The sequence below is a fragment of the Palaemon carinicauda genome, chromosome 31 (genome assembly GCF_036898095.1).
Source record: "Palaemon carinicauda isolate YSFRI2023 chromosome 31, ASM3689809v2, whole genome shotgun sequence".
Lineage (NCBI taxonomy): Eukaryota > Metazoa > Arthropoda > Malacostraca > Decapoda > Palaemonidae > Palaemon > Palaemon carinicauda.
This window is the reverse complement of record NC_090755.1, coordinates 213,190-237,154: the sequence shown is the minus strand read 5'-3', so window position 1 is coordinate 237,154 and position 23,965 is coordinate 213,190. Positions and strand designations below refer to the sequence as shown.

Genomic DNA, 23,965 nt, shown 5'->3' with positions numbered 1-23,965 from the left:
CCGGGGGGGTAAAAAAAACGGGGAAGGAGGGAAGTTAGACGAAAATCAGTCCTAAAGCAGACAATGGCATGTAGACTAGTCACCCCTTGCAGGTCGATCACTTCCATATTCGAGACAGCTGATGATTTATGGGGAAAAAAACAGGTTTTGAACATGCTGTAGGGGTCGCGTACGACCCATCATACCTGTCCAGGGTTAAGAACAGAAGGAATTTCTTTCAAGTCCCGAGTTCCCTGTCACCTCGGAGGATAGAAAGTTTTTCATCTAACCCCTTTCCCCTTTCTCAAAGGGCTCATGCCTCAGAGAAAGTAAGGGTCATCAGTCAGTACCTGAAGGGATTCTTGACCTTCCTACTGAGATCATGACTGGATCCAGACCTGATTCTAGAAAAGGAACTGAGAACAGCCCTTCTCGTTCTCTTATTTTCTCCAAGAGAAGAACGTAATCTCTCACATGTTCCTTACCTGAACATGTGCGTGATTACACGCACGCCTTCAATTATTGCAAACTAGCTCTGATATCGGGCGGGCTCATTTGAAGCATCCACCTTCTCAGATTGACATAGGAGAGCTGCTAAAGAAGTGCAACAGGGATCATCATCACAACAAGTAGCCTTTATTTAACACTTTCGAAACAGAGGGACACTTCTGTATGAGCGTCTGTTCATACCTTAATTTTCTCAAGATATTCAAGGATTGGAAGATCCTTTGTCGAAGGTTAACGATGCGTTGGCAAATATGTGGTCCTCTTTTGTATGGAGTAAAGCTCCTTCATTGGAGAACCTCAAGTTAGGAAAATATGTTCTTTTGGATAACAGAGTTGACAAGTGTCCTGCCTCCCTTCTTCTCTCTCCACATCCTCCCTTAACTCCTCCAGCAGTCCCAGGTCCAAGTTCCTCATCCACAGTGGCTCCTCCTTATTTCTCCTGCTACAAATAACGGATAAAATTGGACCTGCTGCAACACTGGGTGGGACACTTAAATTTACCACAAAGGGGTGGTGACTGTATGTCTTCTCAGAACATGAGAGATTGCCAAAATATCAAAATCACCCTCCGGAAGGGACCAAATGACACTGTTAACCTAGGCTGATCCTCATACTTGCCTTGGCCTCAGGCACTTACTGTAGTCAGTCAGCTAACTTTGTGTACACTGCCGGTCAGAAGAGAACGGGGCCAGTCCCCTTCCTTTTGCCTATTGCACGATTAGTCCTGGAAGACCAATCGATAGGAGTTTCATAAGTCACCGCTACTGTTTTTCTACCTGTGGGAGAGACAATGATGCCCAATCCTTCACTGAAGACGAAGAAAGAGACAGCAAGATAGCACACTACTTTACTTTCTCCTCTGTTGTTCGCGATCTTATGGTAACTCCTCCTCACCAGTTCGCCCATTAAATGGAGACTAGATATGCTACCAGGCGTTAGCAAGCGATTGCAAGCCAAATCTGTAACTGTTCAACATTTTATCGACAGGTTGCACATCTTTTTATGTGGTCATGATCAATTGCTCTCCCCCTCAGCTGCATGCTAGCGCTCTCTCCCAGTGGAGCACCTCCGTTAGTGCCTAGGGAATATTTTTTGGTCTTAGCAGTTGGAATGCCTATCTAGAGCCTTCATTTTTCTATTCACGCATCTAACTTAGAGCAGTCACATAATGGTGCTGTCCTACCTATTTGCACGCAACTCCCTCACCGGGGGCTTACGTGCTTAGGCTCTGGTTACACTCTCCCAGTTACTCTCGGATATGCATGGGACAGAGAATAAAGACTGTGCATGTGTACCTCCAACGCGCATTCAGCACAGTCCAAGGACTGTCGCTGAATGTAGGGGAAGTGATGGCTCCCCAGGTTTCTTCAGTTGACTCTCTTGTAGAGAAGACATCTTGAAGCCAGAGGCTGGACATAGCCTTCTTAGCCATGAATGAGGGTTCTCCAAACCTCATTCACCATGGAGACACTGGGCACAATCAAGGAGGTAATTGATGTGGAAGGTGTACTTCCAGATACCAGTCTAGCCTGCCACCAGGAACTACTACCGTTTGTCATAACGAGTAGAGTGTAACAGTTCAGTCTTTGCTTTGTTCTCTAAACACCTCCAAGTTTTCACCAGAGGTTTTACTGATAATTTCATCTTGGACACACACCAAGGGCACTTGTCTTCTGTGTTACTTGGATGATGGGTTGATTTTGGCAGACTCGTAGGATAACCTTCTCCACGGAGACAGGCTTCTCGTTCTGTCAAGAGCTTGGAGTCTTAGTTAACCAAAAGAGGTCCCTTCTAGGGCCCAAATAAATATCGATTAACTGAGGTATGGACGTTGCTACCATTGCAGGAAAACTCTTGGGACAGATTGATACATTTATGAGAGGTGGCTCTCCGTTTCATTCAATAGCCCTATCTATCAACACAGACTTGGCAGAAGTTTCCGGATCATCTTACCTCTCTGAAACATCTTGTTCTGAATGGTTGGAGGATCTTCTCCTGTGGTCTCGTCAATGGGACCTGAAGAGATGCTGGTTTAAAGATTGCCACCCCTCCTTCATCATTAGTTCTAATAGGGGAGGATTCCAGATTCGACTCAGAATGGTGGTGGGGCGAGACAAACCTTTGTAAGGGGGTCGTCCGCTTCTATCGTTTCCACCAGAACTTCTGTTGTTCATGGAAATGTCAAAGGCAGCATGAGGAGCCCACCTACAACACCTAGCATTGGTATCATATCAACATGGAGCATATAGCAATTCTTCTCGCAATCCAACACTTTTGCCCTCTTTGACTGAGCAGTCGGTGGCTCTGATGAGTGACGACACCACTGGAGTGACATACTGTATAACCGGAGTGGTGTATACAGTATAAACAAACGATGCAGTACTTTTTCTCTGTGGATTTGCCTCGTAGCAGTAGAAATTCACTAGTCGGCAGTGCTCAACTTGATCTCTCTGACATCACCCTTTATTCCAGGTAAAGAAGACTATTGTGGTGTACAAGCTGAGCAGGGAGATGCAGATTGCTGAATCAGACTGATCTTTGAATCTGCAAATAGCAAACAGGATCCTGACCTCTTGGAATTCCGCGACAGTCGACCACTTAACAACAGCTGTAAATTGAAAGATTCCGATGTATTGCTCACTAGTGTAAAATCTGGAAGCAGCGTTTGAGGAAGCCTTCCAATGCCCTGGGGACAGCCTTGATCTACATGTTCTTCTGCAGTTCTGCCTAAGAGGGAGTGTCTTAAACCGAGTCCGATCCACTTCTTCTAATAGAGACTCCAAGAGAACTACCTCCCCTCCTTCTCCTCAACATCTTGTGCCAACTACATGTCTAGATCATCCTCAGCTTGGTGGAATCTCTACAGCTTCATGCATGAAGGTTATTCAGCATCTCCTCCCTCAGAAAGGTTGTTTACACAAAGTTGCACTGTGTATCAAGCCAAGTGGGTCATCCTCTCTGGTAAGTCTCGTAGAATTTAGTTAACCTCCGAAGAGAAAAGCTCTGCTCAATATCAACGGTGAAAGGCTGTTGCTGAGCCTTGAGCCAAGTCTTGAGGCTGAAAAGAGTTAATACTTCTTTGTGGAACTCACTGCTCATACAGTTTTGAGTACAGTAGTCCTATTGTCCGATACAAACGAGATCATTTCCCTGGGATGTTACTAAGGTCAGTTGCTCTCTTAGGGCAGCTTATGAACCGTTGATTCTTGCATCAGACTGGAACTTTACCCTTAAAATGGTTTTCTTAATGGCTTTAGCCTCCAAATGGGTTAGCATGTTTTATGGTATCTCATTTAGCATCGCTCATACCGAGCACTAGAGACAGGTCTCATTCTCCTTCGCCCCTAAATTTGAATCTCAAAACCAGAATCCGTAGGTCCTGATTCATTGTGTTCTTCGCTTCAAGTCGTGAACTTTGAAAGAGTAGGTGACTAAAATGCAATCTCCTCTTGGTTAAGAGAAGTTATTGGCCATATCCATTTGACACCATCACCTTCTGTTCCCAAGCTCATGATATCAGAGAAGTCACACAAACCTTTCATTCCATAAGTATCTCTCTGTGATGCAGATATTCCAGGCAGGCATCTGGAAATGATAGACCATATTTACTGACTATTACAGTGGGAATAAACCCACAGGACCTAGACACTTTTTCGCTAGGACCTAGCTGGTGATAGCTGCCTCGGCTCTGATCGAGGATGGGCATTGTGTGTTAGACTGGGATGAAAGTGAAGATTGACTGGCTGTTTAATTTTCTTTTCATCTTCTCCTCTCCTGGTACACAGCATTGGAAACCCTGTCAGCGTGAATCGATTCACTTGTGAGTAAGCCCCACTTAGGCTTTAACTTTTCTATCAAATAATATAGAAGTGTCATTCACCACACTTCTTATGAAGGGGAGTGAGGTGTAACCAGGCAAAACCATGGACATCAATATGCCTCATTGTTACTACAGAGATTTTCTGCTCTGCATCCTTTATTGCATGGGAAGCGGACCTGCTGGTATTGCCAAACCCTTCCTGCTTGAGGTGTGAGGTGTAAAGAACCTTAACGCTACACCACTTACAAGGATCCGAGTTTTGGTAACCCTGGATAAGTACCCAGTCAGTTGGAATAGGGACTTTCTCCCACCTAAGGATGAATCTCATATGTAAAGGATGAAGGTTAGTATTAGTGTGGGAACAAATGAAATATCTAGAGATACTTTGTATTTTTCATAACTATACAGACCTAAGTCTTTACTCATACTTTCCTGCCATCATCTACCCCCTAGAAAGTCCCAGCTGTAATCAAAATAAGTACTCAGTGAGCAAGCAGGGGACAGGACTTTTCTACTCTTGGCCAGTAACTACTGTCCACCTGTTTGCACCTCGTTATAAAAGTTTTAACTGCTGTGGTCTCCAGCTTTGCTGATATTCTATCCTATGTCAATGACTCAGGTTTGTATAGTTAGAAAAAATACAAATTATCTCCAAATTTGTCATATTACAAAAGTATTGGAGAAAATTATATTCTGCAAATGTTATAAAATTTAGATGTGTAATAAGTAGTTCCCGGCTCACAGGTTTTGAAACATAACAGTTATCTTGCTGGAGTGAGAAAGAGATTTCTATATATATCTGAATAATTATCAGGATTTAATGTCAGGTTACTATTGTTCACAATGGTTTAGGTATCCTGAGAAGTTCACTTGTTTTAAGTACCTAATGTCTAAACTTCATGAATTTCGAATTAGAAAAGTTAGTCCTAACATAACCTAACCTACTGTAGGTGTTTTTATCAGGCAGAAAAGCTAGGCTAGTGGTTTGAGGTAACAGTAAAAGGTATTATTAAAGCCAAGGATGGGTTCATTCAGTCTGACAGAGTAATACTCCACACAGTGGCAGTGCTCCTAGCCTAAGCTAACAGCCTGCAAACACATATGGTGTGTCTCTTCTTCAATTGCACAAAATTGGCCTATTGAGAAAGTCTTTTAAAATTTCTTTGATTGGTGATCCACTTTTGCTATTGTTTGCCATTGCCATCTTTGCAACAACTTGTGAAAAAAAAAATTGTAAATGATTATAGAACTCATTTAAAAAGCATTTGCAAAATGGAAAAAAGTCAAATGACAGACAGACAGACAGACAGACAGACAGACAGACAGACCTATTTAAATAGACTCCTCAACAGTAATATGATGTATTGTAACATAAAATAGGCAACATATATCTGCACTGGCAGCTCCTCAGTGATAATATCAACTTTGACAGAGTATAGGATAAAAAAAAAAGGTTCTGAAAAGGCTATAGATAGCAATGTACAAGTGACTGCCCCAGTTAATCATAAGATTATAAAAGGTGCTAAGAAGGGAAACAATTCAGTTTGAGCACAGTCATTCTGTCCTTTCTTTTTTAGACTTTATATACTGTGTCAGGTTTGGAATGGGTCAAGGTTTAGGAAAAGCCAACTAAATCTTTTTAATTCACTATTATCAGCCAAATCCCCTGTAAATTATTGTCATGTCTTTGTGACCTCAAGAAAAGTAGGGTCGGGAACCACTGCTCCAGAATAAGAGTAAATTCCGTATATTCCATAGGAAATACAAAACTTGACATTCCATTGTTGGGATACAGATAACTTGTTTTATTAAAAAAAGAAAAAAACTTTCATAAAGACATACATGAGAGACTTTGTTTTTCGGTAAAAGAAACCAAATAGATGCAGTAATGACATTCAAGAGTTTATTCATGAGGAACCCAGAAAATTATTTGATAAAGAATTGGACTGATAATGTCTTATTTTTCAAAGAATGATGTAAGAAAATTGTTTATCACTTGATTCATATGGCAGCAAGTAACATGAAATATCTGAAGATCACTGTTCTAAAAAGATTTATTGTTAGGAAATATAAATGTTATACAGTAGGATTATAACTAATTTTTTTTTATATATATGGCTTTGCAATATTTTCAGGGCATAATATATTTCATTTTTGTATTGTTCATTGTTTTCAAGAGTAAAAATTACCTTACTTTCATTATTTCCATTTGTTGACATTCTACATAGTATTTGTCATGTTCTAACATGTGCATTCCTTATTCCTAAGGCTGTGAAATACCCAAAACAGGAATTATCTACTTCATAATGTCAGCCTCACATAAGATAGAACGACAGATGAACAAACAAACCATTTTTCCTGTGAACTAAATTTATATATATATATCTCTCTCTCTCTCTCTCTCTCTCTCTCTCTCTCTCTCTCTCTCTCTCTCTCTCTCTCTCTCTCTCTCTCTCTCTCTCTCAGAAATGTTTCTTTAGTCATCAAAAGATAAGTTTTTTGTTTATTGTATACCTTATAATTTTTTTTACACAAAGTCAGCGCTTTACCATTATTTAGAGGAACTTGATAAAAAATAAATTTATGAAAAATTATCCTGTAATCACTTCACAATGAATGGAAAACTTTTTTTTGGCTTAGAATTAAATGCATTAGAAAGTAAAGTAAACTTTTGGAAAATTTGTGTAATCAAGGTTAAAACAAATAAACATAGAAATGTAGGTTATTATAGAGTAAGTGTGCATGTACATCCGATGGTGACAAATCTCGTATATAGCTACTAAGGGCAGATCGACTTCCTTGTAGTGAAGGGGTTAAAAGAATAAGTATACTCTACTGTATATTTTAATTATTTCTCTTTGCTTTTCATGTTTTGCATTGACCTATTGCTTTCCATTTTGGTAATATTTTCCAACAAAATATTGTTTATTCTATTGTAACATCAAGGCTATACTGTACATGCACACGCCAATGAATATTTTGTAAGCTTAGTTTTTCCTAAACTCAAAAAAGTCATTTTAGTTTTTATAGTGCAAGACTGTATTTGCAATCAACAAAAAATATTTTGTGTGGAAATTAGGTAATATTTTAAGGTATAGTATTTATGGAAATAGCCTGATGCAATGGCAATTGAAGCCAAAGAAATCATAGTACTGTACTGTAATGTAATTAGGTACTTTCAATTAGACTATATGATTATGCCCTGACTTGAGTAGAGGATAGTGGCACCATCCCTAACAGCATCTAAGCTGGCTTTGCTATTAAGGTTCACTTGTTGCAATCATTGATTATACAGTGTATTTATTCAGGGGCTCATGGGAGTCATATTTCAAAGATATAGTTTACATATTCATAAATCTTACTTTATTTGAAATTTAATTGCTTTTTATACACAATTGAATTAATAGAATAAATTATTGGAATAAAAAGCAATCAATCTCAATAAATAATTTTTAGTAAGTTAATGAATGCCTATTTTTTCATGTTAGAAACAAAATTATAGAAAGTGATCCTACTGCCTATAGTCTTTAAACTACTGTATGGCTAAAAGACCACCGCTTCTTTAGATATCTAAGGTTTTCTCATAAGACATTTAACTTTCAGCTATCAAGAATGGCAGTAGTACTTCGGGAGTTAAACGTTCATGTGATGAAGGCGCTGCGCCTATAAAAAGAATTAAGCAAAACAAATTCTTGGAGTGAGTAAACTGTAATATCATGTTCCTTATTATTTGGTCCTACTGTTATACAAACCTTTAGTCCTTTAAGATAGGGATATGTAGTCATTAACAAGATAGTTGGTTAACTACAGGTGGCTTTAAAGGATAAGTACCACCTACTTGGTTGTCACAGAATAGCCACTTTTTTCTTTGGCTGCGTCAGGTACAGACAAAGTATGGCAGTCTCAAACGTTGGATTGGTCCTTATATCCGTTTGTGAGAAGTGTTGGTGTTTTGTTTTTATATCAGCACACTGGCTTGTAAGCGGTAGCACACAAAAAGTTATCATGTGATGTGCATTTTGTTCTTACAAAAATGCAAACCTTTGGAACACCATTTGTTGTATACTTTGTGAAAGTTAATTGTAAGTAGCTCCCTACCCTTTGATATTGTTATCACTCTTCCTATCAGTAAGACAATGAACTTGTATTGCCTTATGGTAGTTTCTCTGCTTCTGGAGGGAGATAGGCTACATGGTTTAGGCACTGTGTTGCCGTAGCTATTGGCTTGATAGTAAAAATTATTCGTCTGGCTAGTTCACATGGTGCTGATAGTGCTCCCCAGATGGTGAACCTTGTGTTGCAGTGGTGTTAAGTGTTCCCAGTACTCCCCTTGTGACTATAAACCTCAACAGTGTAGTGGTTTCTGTTGCAGCTGAAAAGGCTCTTGGAGCTTTTTGAAGCTTCCTCCAGAGAGAGAGAGAGAGAGAGAGAGAGCACAGTCAATTTTTATCGCCTAGACCATGACTCCTCTTACAAGGTAAATGGTTTGCAAGGGGTAGGTAAGTTCACCCTCTTTCTTCCTCCTCCATTCCTTTTATTTGATGTTTTTTTCTTGATGAGACTACGTCAAAGAAGTTAGTTGTGTGGTAAAGCCTTTCACTAAAAATTCCTTTCATGCATTTCAGAGTTTGCCATTGTTTTATTGGCATATCCTTGTTTTATTTGCATGCTTTTTTTGCAAATGCCATATTTCCCATGTCATAAGATGCTGCAAGTGGTAAGACGCACTGTATAATTAGCTTAGAAGTTTAGCATTTTACAACCTATCCTCTAATGGAGCAGTAATTCCTAGTCGGCGACTCTACTGTTAATTTTCATATTTTGGATTTATTATGAAATGTGTTCAGTTGATATTTATTACCTGTACACCGGTTTTCCCAATTTTTTTATATATATACTAGTCTTAGACTTGCAGTTGCCACCACAATGGGATATACTTCACATTTAGTGTTTTTGTTTACATGAAAGCAGTGTTACCAAATGTTCCTGATTAAACTTTGGATGAGAAATAAAATCCTGGTAATATTTCTGAAATTCCTTTATATATAAATTTTCATACAGAATTTATTATTGATCAAATAAAGAATTCTCTAGAAATTTCACTAGGTAGAATATATTTGCTGCTGTTTGTGTGACGAATGCCATACTCTAAGTCTAGTGACTTTTCTGCTAACTTGGTAACATTGCACTCAACTCGCAGTGAGCTGTTTTTTCAAGGTTGTGTTCAACAACTAACTGTTTTTGTTACAGTATTTTAGAACTTGGGCAACAAAGTCATTATCAAAATATTGCTTAATCACTAAATATCAACAAAATACGAGAAAATAAAGTTAATATATGATACTTTAATTACTAGCAAAACTGAAATTTGCTATAAGAAATGGACGAGTGCTTGCTAGTTTGGTATTTTTCTCTCTATGTTTAATAGGGGCTCTGGCATAATAACTTACGTATCGGTCGATTAGGCCAGCTTTTCTGTTTTTTGTATGACGTAATCATTACCAGGCTTTTTTAACCAATTACGAGCTTACAAATATTTATGCACAAGTTCCCAGATGTTGTTCTACAACAGCCATTTCTTTTCACCCTCCCTTTCAGTTTAAGCTTAACCACCATCACATAAGGATGTCTCCAAGAGGGAACTCAAGGGAAGTATAATATTTCAAAATTTAATGTAATTTCATCTGTCTGTAAGTGATTATGCTAGAAACACACTCTGTTCAGTGCATAGCTATTGTTACTCATGAAAGTAAAAAATAACCCTGAAATAATGACCCACGTGGATCGTGAGCTCAGCTCAACATGTACCGCTTGCCAGAACATAGGAGCAGTGAGATTGTTTATTTACGAGCAAAGCGAGCCATGTCGGAGCAAAAACCATTAGAAGGACATTTAGTGAATCAGATAATTATGATACTTTAATTTTCACCCACTTACATAAACCATATATTTTTCCATCTGGTTATCATGTGTTTATTTTGCACTTCTGACCATTATTATTGCTGCAAATCATTCAATTTGGGTATATCTCCACCCAAAAAACCCCATAATTGATTGTCTTTTTTATAAGGGGGTCCAAAAACTCATGAACGGCTGTTTTACCCCAATAATCATGGTTAGAAATGCATAAAACACAAGATAGCGTGTGGGAAAAATATATAGTTCGTGTATTTGGCTAGAAATTTAAGTATCATATATTTACCGAAAATGAAAAAACCACTGCATAAATAACTAATACTTCCGAGCGTTATCTGGTATAATGTGGTAATTACTCATTCTTGCTGCAAATGCTGGTATTTTCTATGCCCAAACTGTCGAGTTAAACAACAATCTTTTTCATGATTACGATATTGAACTAACAAATGTGTCTATAAAGAGTAAAGAAAACTTTTTACGCACAATCTGTTTAGAATTAACTAGACCTTGAATTGAATGAAAATTTCAATCCTAATTAAAGAAGCAGCATTTAGTAAGTAGTCTTACCTTGTAAGGTAGAACAGTTGGCATATGGTAATCGAACTGCCTATTATCTTATATTTCATGTTTCAAAACTTATTGCCCTTTAGTATGTTTGGCAATAATTTACAAGTGTATTTACTCATATTGTGTTAAAAATAGTAGACTAGCCTCTGTCGCCAAACATTCAAAAACTAAACTAGTACAGTGAACCCTCGTTTATCGCGGTAGATAGGTTCCAGTCGCGGCCGCGATAGGTGAAAATCCGCGAAGTAGTGACACCATATTTACCTATTTATTCAACATGTATATTCAGACTTTTAAAACCTTCCCTTGTACGTAGTACTGTTAACAAACTACCCTTTAATGTACAGAACACTTAATGCATGTACTACAGTACCCTAAACTAAAACAGGCACAAATATTAAAGGTGATTTTATATCATGCATTTCCTAAACATGCTAAAAAGCATGATAAAAAATGGCAACCAATGTTTTGTTTACATTTATCTCTGATCATAATGTAGAAACAAACTGGAGGTAGAGCTTTGCTTATTACCCAGACATATTTCCCATACTTTTCCCTTAGAACTACATCACATCTTCCTACTTTAGATATATATATATATATATATATATATATATATATATATATATATATATATGTGTGTGTGTGTGTGTATATATATATATATATTTATATGTATACACATATACATACCTACATATATACATAAATACATGCATACATATATATATATATATATATATATATATATATATATATATATATATATATATATTACTGTATATATATGGGTTATGGAAAAAATCCGCGAAGTGGTGAATCCGCGATGGTCGAACCGCGAAGTAGCGAGGGTTCACTGTAGCTACTATGGAGACAGTAGCGAATCTTTTAGTATCAGAAATTTTAGCTCTACACCATTGTGAACTTTGATTTTCTCATTATTTGTAAGTACTCCCAGTTTTCTCACGTGACTTTGTATGCATCCCGTGTAAGGTTACATATTCGGCATAAGTCTTTACAAGGCAAACACAGTTAAGACCGGAAAAACTACTTATAAAAGCCGTGTGCACACCCAGTCCCTGATCAGCGCCACGTATTACCAACGCGCTTAACTTATTTGTTAAAAGATTAACTGGTTTCTGTATTTCAGAGGGTTCAAATGTTACTATAACTGTAGACCAATAAGTGGTCTGTTATTATAATTCGTACATTTGTATGAAATTATATTGAACATTAAACTACCTATATTCTTTTATGTAGCTTGTTCATTTATTTTCTCATTAGCAGAGGAACCTATTCCTCTATACTGTAATGGACGATTAGTTATTACAAATTTCAATACATACATGTAATGTTTATTCTTGTCATTAAACACCCAACTGTATATATCACCTTTAGAATATGACTAATCTTAAGACTTTACGCTGATTTACAAAATGCAAGATGAGTTTAGGTTGTGTACTTAATGTATATATGATGAGAATGATGCTACCATCTCTCTTCTCATTGAAACCAAACGACAAGCACGCCTGACTGTGGAAAACCAACCAACAGCAGCTAACAAATGTGCTCACAAGGTAGCTGAAGCTGGTTGCCAAAGAGGTATCCGTGAAGCCCAGAACACCTGGTGGCAAAGAAAAGCTGCAGAAATACAGAGTTTCGCTGACCAACGTGACCTGCACAGCTTCTATGCAGCAACAAAAGAAATATTCGGTCCCACACGGTCATCAGTGGGTAGCCTGAAGGACGCGGATGGGGCCACGACCATCACCGACAGCGAGGGCATCCTGGCCAGGTGGAGGTCTCACTTTGAGAACCTCCTCAATGACCAAGCAGACACCCCAGACGATCTCCTGCGAATGACTCCGCAGCATCCCGTCTGTCACTGGATGGCACTACCACCCTCCATCCATGACTTCAACAAGGCCCTGCAGCGCATGAAGCCCGGCAAAGCCCCAGGGCCAGACAACATCCCGTTGGAGCTCATCACTCACGGTGGTCCCGGCTTGAGGAACCGTTTGATGCTCCTTATACTGAAAATATGGGAGACCAAGACCCAACCCAGTGACTTCCGCGATGCAAACATCATTACCATCTTCAAGAAGGGAGACAGGGAGAACTGTAACAACTACCGGGAAATATCACTACTAAGCATCGCGAGTAAGATTTTCGCTCGGATTCTCCTTGACCGCCTCCTTATTCTCGCAGAAGACGTCCTGCCATAGTCCCAGTGCGGCTTTCGACCTTCCCGCGGGACCATAGACATGATCTTCTGTGCGCGACAACTACAAGAGAAGAGCCTCGAACAACAACAGCCCATAATGTTCATCTTCTGGGATTTGAAAAAGGCCTTCGACAAAGTACCTCGACCTGCCATGTGGGCTGTCCTCAAAAGATATGGCTGCCCACCCGATTTTGTCAAGCTGGTGCGTGCCCTCCATGACGGAATGGTTGGGAGAGTCTGCCACCAGAACTCTCTTTCAGACCCATTCCCCATCAACGGCGGCCTGAAGCAGGGCTGTGTTCTGGCCCCGACGTGTTTCTCGCTATACACCGCAGCAATGCTCAACGAGATTCCCCCAGACACACCCTCAGTCGACCTACGTTTCCGCATGGATGGAGGCGCTTTCAACCTCGCTAGACTCCGCGCCAGAACCAAGACCACCTTGTGTGCAGTGCGAGAACTGCAGTATGCTGACGACAATGCCACCCCAGGTCAGACGGCAGAGGACCTGCAGTCGTTAGCTGATGCATACAACTCTGCCTACGAACGTTTTGGGATGCAAGTCAACTCAGACAAAACCAAGACCCTCGTCCAACATCCACCAGGACTGATGCTCCCCAACTTCAATACCACAGTGAATGACCAACCGTTAGAACAGGTGGACCAGTTCTCCTACCTAGGGAGCATCCTAACATCAGCTGCCACAAGCAAAAAGGAAGTGGAGAACAGGATCAGGGCAGCCCACTCCGCCTTTGGCCGACTCAACTGCCGCGTATTTAACAACCACGCACTGACAATGACCACCAAAATAATGGTGTTCAGGGCAGTAGTCCTCTCCACGCTCCTGTATGCATGTGAAACATGGACGCTATATAGAAACGATATTAAAATCCTAGAACGCTTCCAACAAATGAAACTGAGGCAGATCTTGAAAATCCCCTGGGAGAGCCACACCACCAACATTGAAGTCTTAGAACGTGCCTCGCTGACCAGCGTGGAGGCCACCATCATCCACCACCGCCTCCGCTGGATAGGACACGTGCATAGGATGGATCCATCTAGGCTCCCAAAGAAAATATTCTACGGAGAACTGACCCAGGGCACCAGACCACGAGGAGCCCCGAAAATGCGCTATAAAGATCAACTAAAGCGCACCCTGGCTCTAACTGACATCGATCCTTCCTCATGGGAAGAAACAGCCTGGGACAGGAAATCCTGGAGGAGTACAGTACACCATGGCACCGTGGACTTCGAGGAGAGGAGGAGACAAAATGAGGAGGCTACGAGGAGAAGAAGGAGAGAGCGATTAGAACAGCCCCGCCCACCACCTACCCTCCCTTGTGAACACTGTCCGCGACTCTTCCACCACAGACTAGGACTTAACAGCCACATCAGGCATAAGCACCCACCCCACAGACAGGAGGCTGATGGCTAACGACAGAACCCAATACTCGGACACGAGTGGGCGCCGACGACGATACCAAGGCACTTCCCCCAATTTTGGGGGGTAGCCGACATCAACAAATGAAACAAAAACAAAAAGGGGACCTCTACTCTCTACGTTCCTTCAGCCTAACAAAGGACTCAACCGAGTTCAGCTGGTACTGCTAGGGTGCCACAGCCCACCCTCCTACATTATCCACCACAGATGAAGCTTCATAGTGCTGAATCCCCTACTGCTGCTACCTCCGCGGTCATCTAAGGCATCGGAGGAAGCAGCAGGGCCTACCGGAACTGCGTCACAATCACTCGCCATTCATTCCTATTTCTAGCACGCTCTCTTGCCTCTCTCACATCTATCCTCCTATCACCCAGAGCTTCCTTCACTCCATCCATCCACCCAAACCTTGGCCTTCCTCTTGTACTTCTCCCATCAACTCTTGCATTCATCACCACCCTTAGCAGACAGCCATTTTCCATTCTCTCAACATGGCCAAACCACCTCAACACATTCATATCCACTCTAGCTGCTAACTCATTTCTTACACCCGTTCTCACTCTCACCACTTTGTTCCTAACCCTATCTAGTCGAGATACAACAGCCATACTCCATCTCAAACACATTCAATTTCTGTCTCTCCGTCACTTTCATTCCCCACAACTCCGATCCATACATCACAGTTGGTCCAATCACTTTCTCATATAGAACTCTCTTTACATTCATGCCCAACCCTCTATTTTTTACTACTCCCTTAACTGCCCCCAACACTTTGCAACCTTCATTCACTCTCTGACGTACATCTGTTTCCACTCCACCATTTGCTGCAACAACAGACCCCAAGTACTTAAACTGATCCACCTCTTCAAGTAACTCTCCATTCAACATGACATTCAACCTTGCACCACCTTCCCTTCTCGTACATCTCATAACCTTACTCTTACCCACATTAACTCTCAACTTCCTTCTCTCACACACCCTTCCAAATTCTGTCACTAATCGGCCAAGCTTCTCTTCTGTGTCTGCAACCAGTACAGTATCATCCGCAAACAACAACTGATTTACCTCCAATTCATGGTCATTCTCGTCTACCAGTTTTAATCCTCGTCCAAGCACTCGACCATTCACCTCTCTCACCACTCCATCAACATACAAGTTAAACAACCATGGTGACATCACACATCCCTGTCTCAGCCCCACTCTCACCGGAAACCAATCACTCACTTCATTTCCTATCCTAACACATGCTTTACTACCTTTGTAGAAACTTTTCACTGCTTGCAACAACCTTCCACCAACTCCATATAACCTCATCACATTCCACATTGCTTCCCTATCAACTCTATCATACGCTTTCTCCAGATCCATAAACGCAACATACACCTCCTTACCTTTTGCTAAATATTTCTCGCATATCTGCCTTACTGTAAAAATCTGATTCATACAACCCCTACCTCTTCTAAAACCACCCTGTATTTCTAAGATTGCATTCTCTGTTTTATCCTTAATCCTATTAATCATTACTCTACCATACACTTTTCCAGCTATGCTTAATAAACTAGTACCTCTTGAATTACAACACTCATGCACATCTCCCTTACCCTTATATAGTGGTACAATACATGCACAAACCCAATCTACTGGTACCATTGACAACACAAAACACATATTAAACAATCTCACCAACCATTCAAGTACAGTCACACCCCCTTCCTTCAAAATCTCAGCTCTCACACCATCCATACCAGACGCTTTTCCTACTCTCGTTTCATCTAGTGCTCTCCTCACTTCATCTATTGTAATCTCTCTCTCATTCTCATCTCCCATCACTGGCACCTCAACACCTGCAACAGCAATTATATCTGCCTCCCTATTATCCTCAACATTCAATAAACTTTCAAAATATTCCGCCCACCTTTTCCCTGCCTCCTCTCCTTTTAACAACCTTTCATTTCCATCTTTCACTGTCTCTTCAATTCTTGAGCCTGCCTTTCTTACTCTCTTCACTTCTTTCCAAAACTACTACTTTCTCTTCATATGAATGACCTAATCCCTGACCCCACCTCAGGTCAGCTGCCCTCTTTGCCTCACGTACCTTGCGCTTTACTTCCACATTTTTCTCTATATTTTTCATACTTCTCTATACTATTACTCTGCAGCCATTCTTCAAAAGCCCTCTTTTTCTCTTCCACTTTTAACTTCACTCCTTCATTCCACCATTCACTGCCCTTCCTCATGCTGCCTCCAACAACCTTCTTGCCACACACATCACTTGCAATCCCAACAAAATTTTCTTTTACTAACTTCCACTCCTCCTCTAAATTGCCAATTTCTCTTACTTTCACTTCGTCATATGTCATTTTCAACCTTTCCTGATATTTACTTTTTATCCCCCATATGTCATTTTCAACCTTTCCTGATATTTACTTTTTACCCCCGGTTTTATTAGCTCTTCAACCCTCACTAGCTCCCTTTTACATACACCTACTCTATTCCCCCCCTCTTTTGCTACAACTAATTTTCCTTCCACCAAAAAATGATTAGACATACCGTTAGCCATACCCCTAAACACGTGCACGTCTTTCAATCTTCCAAACATTCTTTTAGTTATCAACACATAATCCATTAATGCCCTTTTTACTACTCTTCCATTTGCCACTCTTACCCATGTATACTTATTTTTATCTTTCTTTTTAAAAAAGCTATTACTTATCACCATCTCTTGCTCAACACACATATCTACCAGTCTCTCACCACTCTCATTTTCACCTGGTACGCTATACTTCCCAATGACACCTTCTACCTCTCCAGCGCCCACTCTAGCATTCAAGTCACCCATGACAACTACATAATTCCTTCTACCCAGTCCTTCTACACACATAGTTAATTCATTCCAGAACTCATTCCGCTCTTCTTCACTTTTCTCACTACCTGGCCCATACGCACTGACAAACGCCCAACATTCCCTACCCAACCTAACCCTTACCCACATTAACCTAGATGATAACTCCTTCCATTCCACTACTTTACCTGTCATGTATTCACTCAGCAATAAAGCCACACCCTCTCTCGCTCTTCCCCTTTCAATCCCAGACACTCTACCAGACATTTCACCAAACATCACTTCACCCTTTCCTTTTATCTTCGTCTCACACAAGGCCAATACATCCATCCTTCTATTCCTAAACATACTTCCAATTTCACATCTTTTACTCTCTATCGTACTACATCCACGCACATTCAAACACCCCAAAACTAGAGTGCGGGGAGCAGTCACTCTACCCCCAGCTCCATCTCTTTGTCGATGTCTCACAGGATGTAGATAAAGGAGAGGGGGTTCCCAACCCCCTCGCACCGTCCCTTTTAGTTGCCTCTTACGACACGCAGTGATAACGTTGGCGCTATTCTAATTTTTATATGCCCCCGCGGCCACAGGGGCCATATATGTTTACTCACGTCAGCGATGCCCCATGGAAAATGTATATATACTATTGAAAATATAACTTACAGAAGACAGCAGATGTGAAAGACATGTATCCTAAATAGGACCTGTGCTCAAGACTAAACTAGGAGTGGAGAAGATTAGTGGTGGGTAGTATAGTATTATCTTGGGCTTGTTAGGAGTCATGTTTTACTAATACCTTATAGAGATAGAGTCAGACATTGTTCATACTTTGGCAGAGGGTTTTTACGATCGCATGCCCTTGCAGTCATCAACCACATTTATTGTCGGTGGGCCTAGTCTTTGACTAAATAGTCCAACTGCAAAGCGGCAGTTCCACAGTTATTGGCCATGGGTCCTGGATGTGTTAAGTGAAGAGTTGTGGGAGTTGCTATATGCAGATGCTTTGGTGATTACTGCTGAAAATAAAGAAGAATTACAGAGGAGGGTTGTACGGTAGATTGGCAAGAGACCATTAGAAAGGGGTGGCTTGAGGGAAAATGGGGATAAGGCTGAAGCTATGGTGAGTAGTAAGAAAGGTAGGGCAGGATAGCCATACATGAAGGTAGAGGCTTAGTTACAAAACAGGTTTAACAATTTAGATACTTGGCTGAAGTTGAGAATAGAACAAAAGCAGCATGGGGGAAGTGGAGGGAGGTAACAGGAGTGGTATGTAATAATAATAGGTCAATCAAGCTAAAAGTCAAGATCTATAGCGCAGTAATAAGACAAATTTTAATGTATGGGTCAGAAACTTGGGCCTCAAGACAAAAAGAGGAAGTAAAGCTTGAGAGAACAGAGATGAGAACGCTGAGATGGATTATGGAAAGATCATTGCTTGAAAGATTGGAAAATGATGAAATAAGGAGAATGGCAAGCATAGTTAAGATTACAGAGATGATAAGCATGTCATGACTAAGATGGTGTGGCAACGTATTGAGGATGGATGGTGGGGAGACTGAGGAGGGCTTGGGAGGAACCTATTTGGGGTAGAAGATTAAGAGGGAGGCAGAGAATTAGATTTCGAGATAAGTTTAAGGATGATATGGAGAGAAAGGGTTTGGTGGAAAAGGATGCCTTTGATAAAATTCATTGAAGAGGGTGCATCAGGCAACCGACCCCTTAATGTAGTGGTAACGGTAAGAAAGAAGATACTGTATAGAGATATGGTCAGAAAAGATGCTCTTCTCTTTTCTGCATTTAATGTGATTTTTGTTTCTAGAGGTACCAGTTTGTACCTACATTAGTAAAATAAAGGCATCTCAAAGTGTTCTTAGCCTATATGAGGCCCTGTTTCAATGTTCTGCAAGTTATAATCATATATACAGTACATTCAATCTACAACCTTACCTTAACTTTGCATTGATAAATGCTAGAAAAAATGCACTCTTTAAGGATAGTTTATTCTTAAGGGGCAATATAAGTAGAACACTGCTGCTTGTGACTGTATTGTTATTATTGTTTTGAAGACTTGAGTCAGCGTTGCCAGACTAGGAGCTTGCAAATTCCGAGAGAAGCATGGCAATACAACACAATGAAAACAGAAAAACCAATAGTACATTTTTATTCAAAGCTAAATTTTATTTTATTCATGGTGTAGCATAGATTTGTATCAAGCTTGATAAAACAAACATCCATCATAGTTTGAAAAGAACACTGGTGGAAATTTTCCATGGGGCATCGCTGACGTGAGTAAACAAATAACAGACGACAAGCGCACTGTATTCCTGCACCATCTGTACCGTGGCCTTTTACTGTTTTGGGTAAGAATTCTCTTGCTTGAGGGTATACTCAGGCACACTATGTCTTATTTCTCTGCTCTTGTTTTATTAAGGTTTTTATAGTTTATATAGGAAATATTTATTTTAATGTTATTACTGTTCTTAAAATATTTTAATTTTCCTTGTTTCCTTTCCTCACAGGGATATTTTCCCTGTTGGAGCTGCTGGACTTATAGCATCCTGCTTTTCCAAGTAGGGTTGTAGTTTAGCAATTAATAATAATAAACCGTTCCCAACACACCCCACTAAAGAGTGCAAACGCTCACGGAAGTCCAAGCGATGTTCTGGTCTTCCCTTTACTGTGTCTGCCGAGAACCAACTACTCATCCTCTTGGCAACCGAGAGGATGGATCAGTGTTTTACCAAACATTTCTTTTGATGTGTTTCCCTGTTAGGGAGTTTCCTTTTTAAGTCCGTACTGGTCTAGGCCCTGACGGCTTGTACATCCTGACAAGTAGATGTTAGCAGGTTGTAGAACTCTCCTTCCTCATTTCCATACATTACCAGGAAGGGTGACTTGTCCAGGGGAGAAAGGAACCTTAGTTTGGTTCTAAAGGACCTGCTCCCTCAATTCGTATCTCCCTATTATTAAAGATGAAAGGTTTGTATGTGTATAAAAAAAAAAGTAATTTGCATCTTTCCCAACTGTACAAACATTAGTAGTCTAAATAAAATATGACCTCAACCACCCCTTTCACTCCATTGCCAAAGGACAGAAGTGGCTATTCTATGACAGTGTAAGTGGGCGATCCTTTCCTTTTGCTCCACCTGACCTTAACCTACTATGTACAATACATAGCTTGTTAAAGATATAATGGCCATTCCAGTGGGGCCATGCTTTCCTTTTGCTCCACCTGACCTTAACCTACTATGTACAATACATAGCTTGTTAAAGATATAATGGCCATTCCAGTGGGGCCATGCTTTCCTTTTGCTCCACCTGACCTTAACCTACTATGTACAATACATAGCTTGTTAAAGATATAATGGCCATTCCAGTGGGGCCATGCTTTCCTTTTGCTCCACCTGACCTTAACCTACTATGTACAATACATAGCTTGTTAAAGATATAATGGCCATTCCAGTGGGGCCATGCTTTCCTTTTGCTCCACCTGACCTTAACCTACTATGTACAATACATAGCTTGTTAAAGATATAATGGCCATTCCAGTGGGGCCATGCTTTCCTTTTGCTCCACCTGACCTTAACCTACTACGTACAATACATACCCTGTTACAATATAATGGCCATTCCAGCGCTGCTAAAGACGCTTTCCTGTTTTAAAGGACTTGGGTTGGTATAGCTAGGAAAAATACAAATTACTTTTAAAAACATCTTTACTTATTCTATAGTAATTGTTTCTTGCAGTTTATGGTAGTTGATCCTAAGGATAAGGATTAAATTGATTTTAGCTTTGGCAGGTTTGTTTCTGTATGCATTTTTTCTTAGCATATATACTAGATTTTGAGTTGATAGATATCTTATTTAAGTACATAAAGCCAAAATTCAGTTTATTTCTTTGACAGTGATCTTGATGAATCAAGTGATGAAAGTGAAGATGAATGCAGCGATTCCTCAGAAAAGAATGGAAGCAATGAAAGTGAAGAGAATGTAAAGAAAAGTGGCAGTGAAAGTGAAGAAAATGATGTTGAAAAAGAAGAAGGAAATCGCACGTCTACAGAAACGACCAGCCCATCAACAAATGGTTTTCAAAATTCCTCAAATGAGTAAGTTCCTTATGTACCTAATTTTAGATGTTGATTAATTTGAAATTAGACTGAGGCTGTCTATTTTTTTTTCATGTACACCAAACAGTACTGAAGCGTCTGCTACTATTGAAGTAATCTTTAGCATTGTAATAAAAAATGTGAATATGTTAAACCAGTTAATTGTAAATTAGAAAATCCATCAAATATGTTTTTACAGTCTATTTTTCAATTTATTCTTTTAGAATTTTTTTTTCTTTTGTAGAACTTAATGTATTTTCTTGTCTTTTACTAGGAAGAAAACCGGAGATAACAACAATGAAGAGGCCCCATCCTCAGCGGAAAATAATTTTGAAGCTAAAGTTGAACATTCAGGATAATTTAGTATTACATGCTAAACTGTGATACCCATATGATGAGTATATCTTTTGATTAAAAATATTAAGAATTAAATTTCAACTATTAGCATTTTTTTCTACTAAATTTAGATTTCCTCATAAAACACTAATTATTCTTCTTACCTTTATCTGAAGAGTAGTATTTGTGGATATGTGATACAGAAGAGTAGCCTTACTTTTCTAAGAATGTTAGGTAAAATTGCAGTTGTTTGTCAGAGATATCTTACTAGTTTAAAGGGATACCATCTATACCCTTTTAAATTTGTAGAATTACAGTAGAACTTTAGGATTATTGTAGTTACGTTTCATAGTAACATATAATAATGGTAAAGTAGTTTAAGAATTACAGATGTCAATGTTTATTTACTCTTAGTAATGAAGAATTTTGGTGTATGGTATACTTTTATTTCATTCCATTTATTATGTTAAATGTTGTTTCAAGTATGGAAGTGACTACTTTTTAGTAGACTCTGGAAAGTTTTGTAACCATATGTTTGTGATCTTGGAAAGGCATTTGTTAGTACCAAGATTGATAAGATGAGAGATTATAAAAATATGCTGTACTAGAAAACCTAAGTTTTCCAACAATCAGGCAAACATAGGAGAACTGCATGTAATGTGTATATTAGCATCTCCATGTGTCCAGTACATTAATTTCCTTAAAGTTGATTTTAGGCTGAAATTTCCCCATCTTCAAAGATGCTTGTTATCACACAGGAATGGAAGATGATAATGTTGTACACCAGGAGGCCTGAGTCACTTTTGTAGACAGCAACTCGTGTTTGTAACCTTTAAAGCTTAAGTGATGAGCAAGATCATCACAATGCAGTAATGAGATATGTTAACAAGCATGGTAGGCCATTTTCCCTTTCACCCAGTAGGTAGTTTTTGATGCCATGGAGGTATCAGCTGTAGTGACATAGCGACCAAGTTGCCAGGGTAAAGTTGTAGGCACAAAATGGTGGTCTCTGTATCCTTTCAAGTCCAAAATGCAGTTACTGCAATCCAGTTGAGCAACTCTTTGTGTACAGCTCTAAAGTTACAGACCCATGGGCTCCTGTGGATGATGATTTCAGCACCCTTCAAGTGTTTTTATTTATTTGACATTAAGGCTTGGGAGACTGTGGAATGAGGGGAAAACCCTACAGTTGCAGTATGAAATTAAAGTCAAGAAGTTAGACACCAAGGTGGAAGGAAATAGTATTATTGATATTATGATTAGGCAAGCTACAACCCTAGTTGGAAAAGCAGAGAAAAAGTGAAGAAAAATAGCCCAGTGAGAAAAGGAAATACTGTAAGGAAATAAACTACAAGAGAAGTAATTAACAATTTATATGAAATATTTTACGAACAGTAACAATGTTAAAAAATATCTTTGATTTTACAGAAAATTGTCATCCTGTTCAACATAAAAAAAAATTTGCTGAAACTTTGAACTTTTTGTTCCAACAATTCAACAGCCTTATTAGGAAGATCTAGCTATCTATCTATCTACCAAGGCACTTCCCCCAATTTTGGGAGTAACAGACATAAAAAAGAAAAGAAAAATGGGGACTTTTCTTCTCTTCGCTCTTCCCAGCCTGACAAGGGATTCGGCCAAGTTTTGTTGGTATTGCTAGGGTACCACAGCCCGCCCTCCCCTGTTATCCAGTACTAAAAATCCTTCAGGAAGGCCAAAGTTGACGCACAGCGTCACATGAGAGAGACCCCTTTTAGCGGTGAGTGCTGCTGCTTCACTAGGGGAAGCTGCAGAGTCTTTTGTACCCAAGGGTTGTCCATGGTCAAAGGGACGTATCTCTTACTTGTTCAACCTCCGGAGGAGACTAAACGAACATTCAATGTGAGCCGGTCAAAACGCCGGAGTAAGAAGTTGGGCTTTCCACCTCAAGGATGACCAGACTACTACTGTCGCCAATAGTAGCGCTCCCTTTGGGAGGATGGCCACTCCCGACACTGCACAAGGAGAAGCTTAAGTGCTTGAATGTCATCTGCACCTGGGGCAAAGAGGATGAGGATTCATCTCCTGCGCTGACATGAAGGTTCCACAAGACAAACCTGCATCTTTTTAAGTCCTCAAAAAATCAATTACACCTGAAAAGAAAAAGAAAAGTCGGTTTATAGCCAGTTTCAATAAGGCTTAACGGGAGAGAGGATTTATAGGCTTTGAGGATAACTTTTTGCAACTAG

General features: G+C 39.8%; 1 protein-coding gene across 2 annotated transcripts in view; it reads left to right on the top strand.

Annotated features, from left to right (window-relative positions):
• The window catches only part of LOC137624837 (splicing regulator SDE2-like), a 108,676-nt gene extending 86,505 nt beyond the window's left edge, over positions 1–22,171 (top strand). For both annotated transcript variants that reach the window (XM_068355789.1, XM_068355788.1), the window contains exons 5-7: positions 7,910–8,003; positions 21,201–21,401; positions 21,676–22,171. In XM_068355789.1, the coding sequence (XP_068211890.1) occupies positions 7,910–8,003; positions 21,201–21,401; positions 21,676–21,760 (380 nt within the window). In that variant the 3' untranslated portion in view covers positions 21,761–22,171. The remainder of the gene's footprint in view (positions 1–7,909; positions 8,004–21,200; positions 21,402–21,675) is intronic.
• The last annotated feature ends 1,794 nt before the right edge of the window (positions 22,172–23,965 follow it).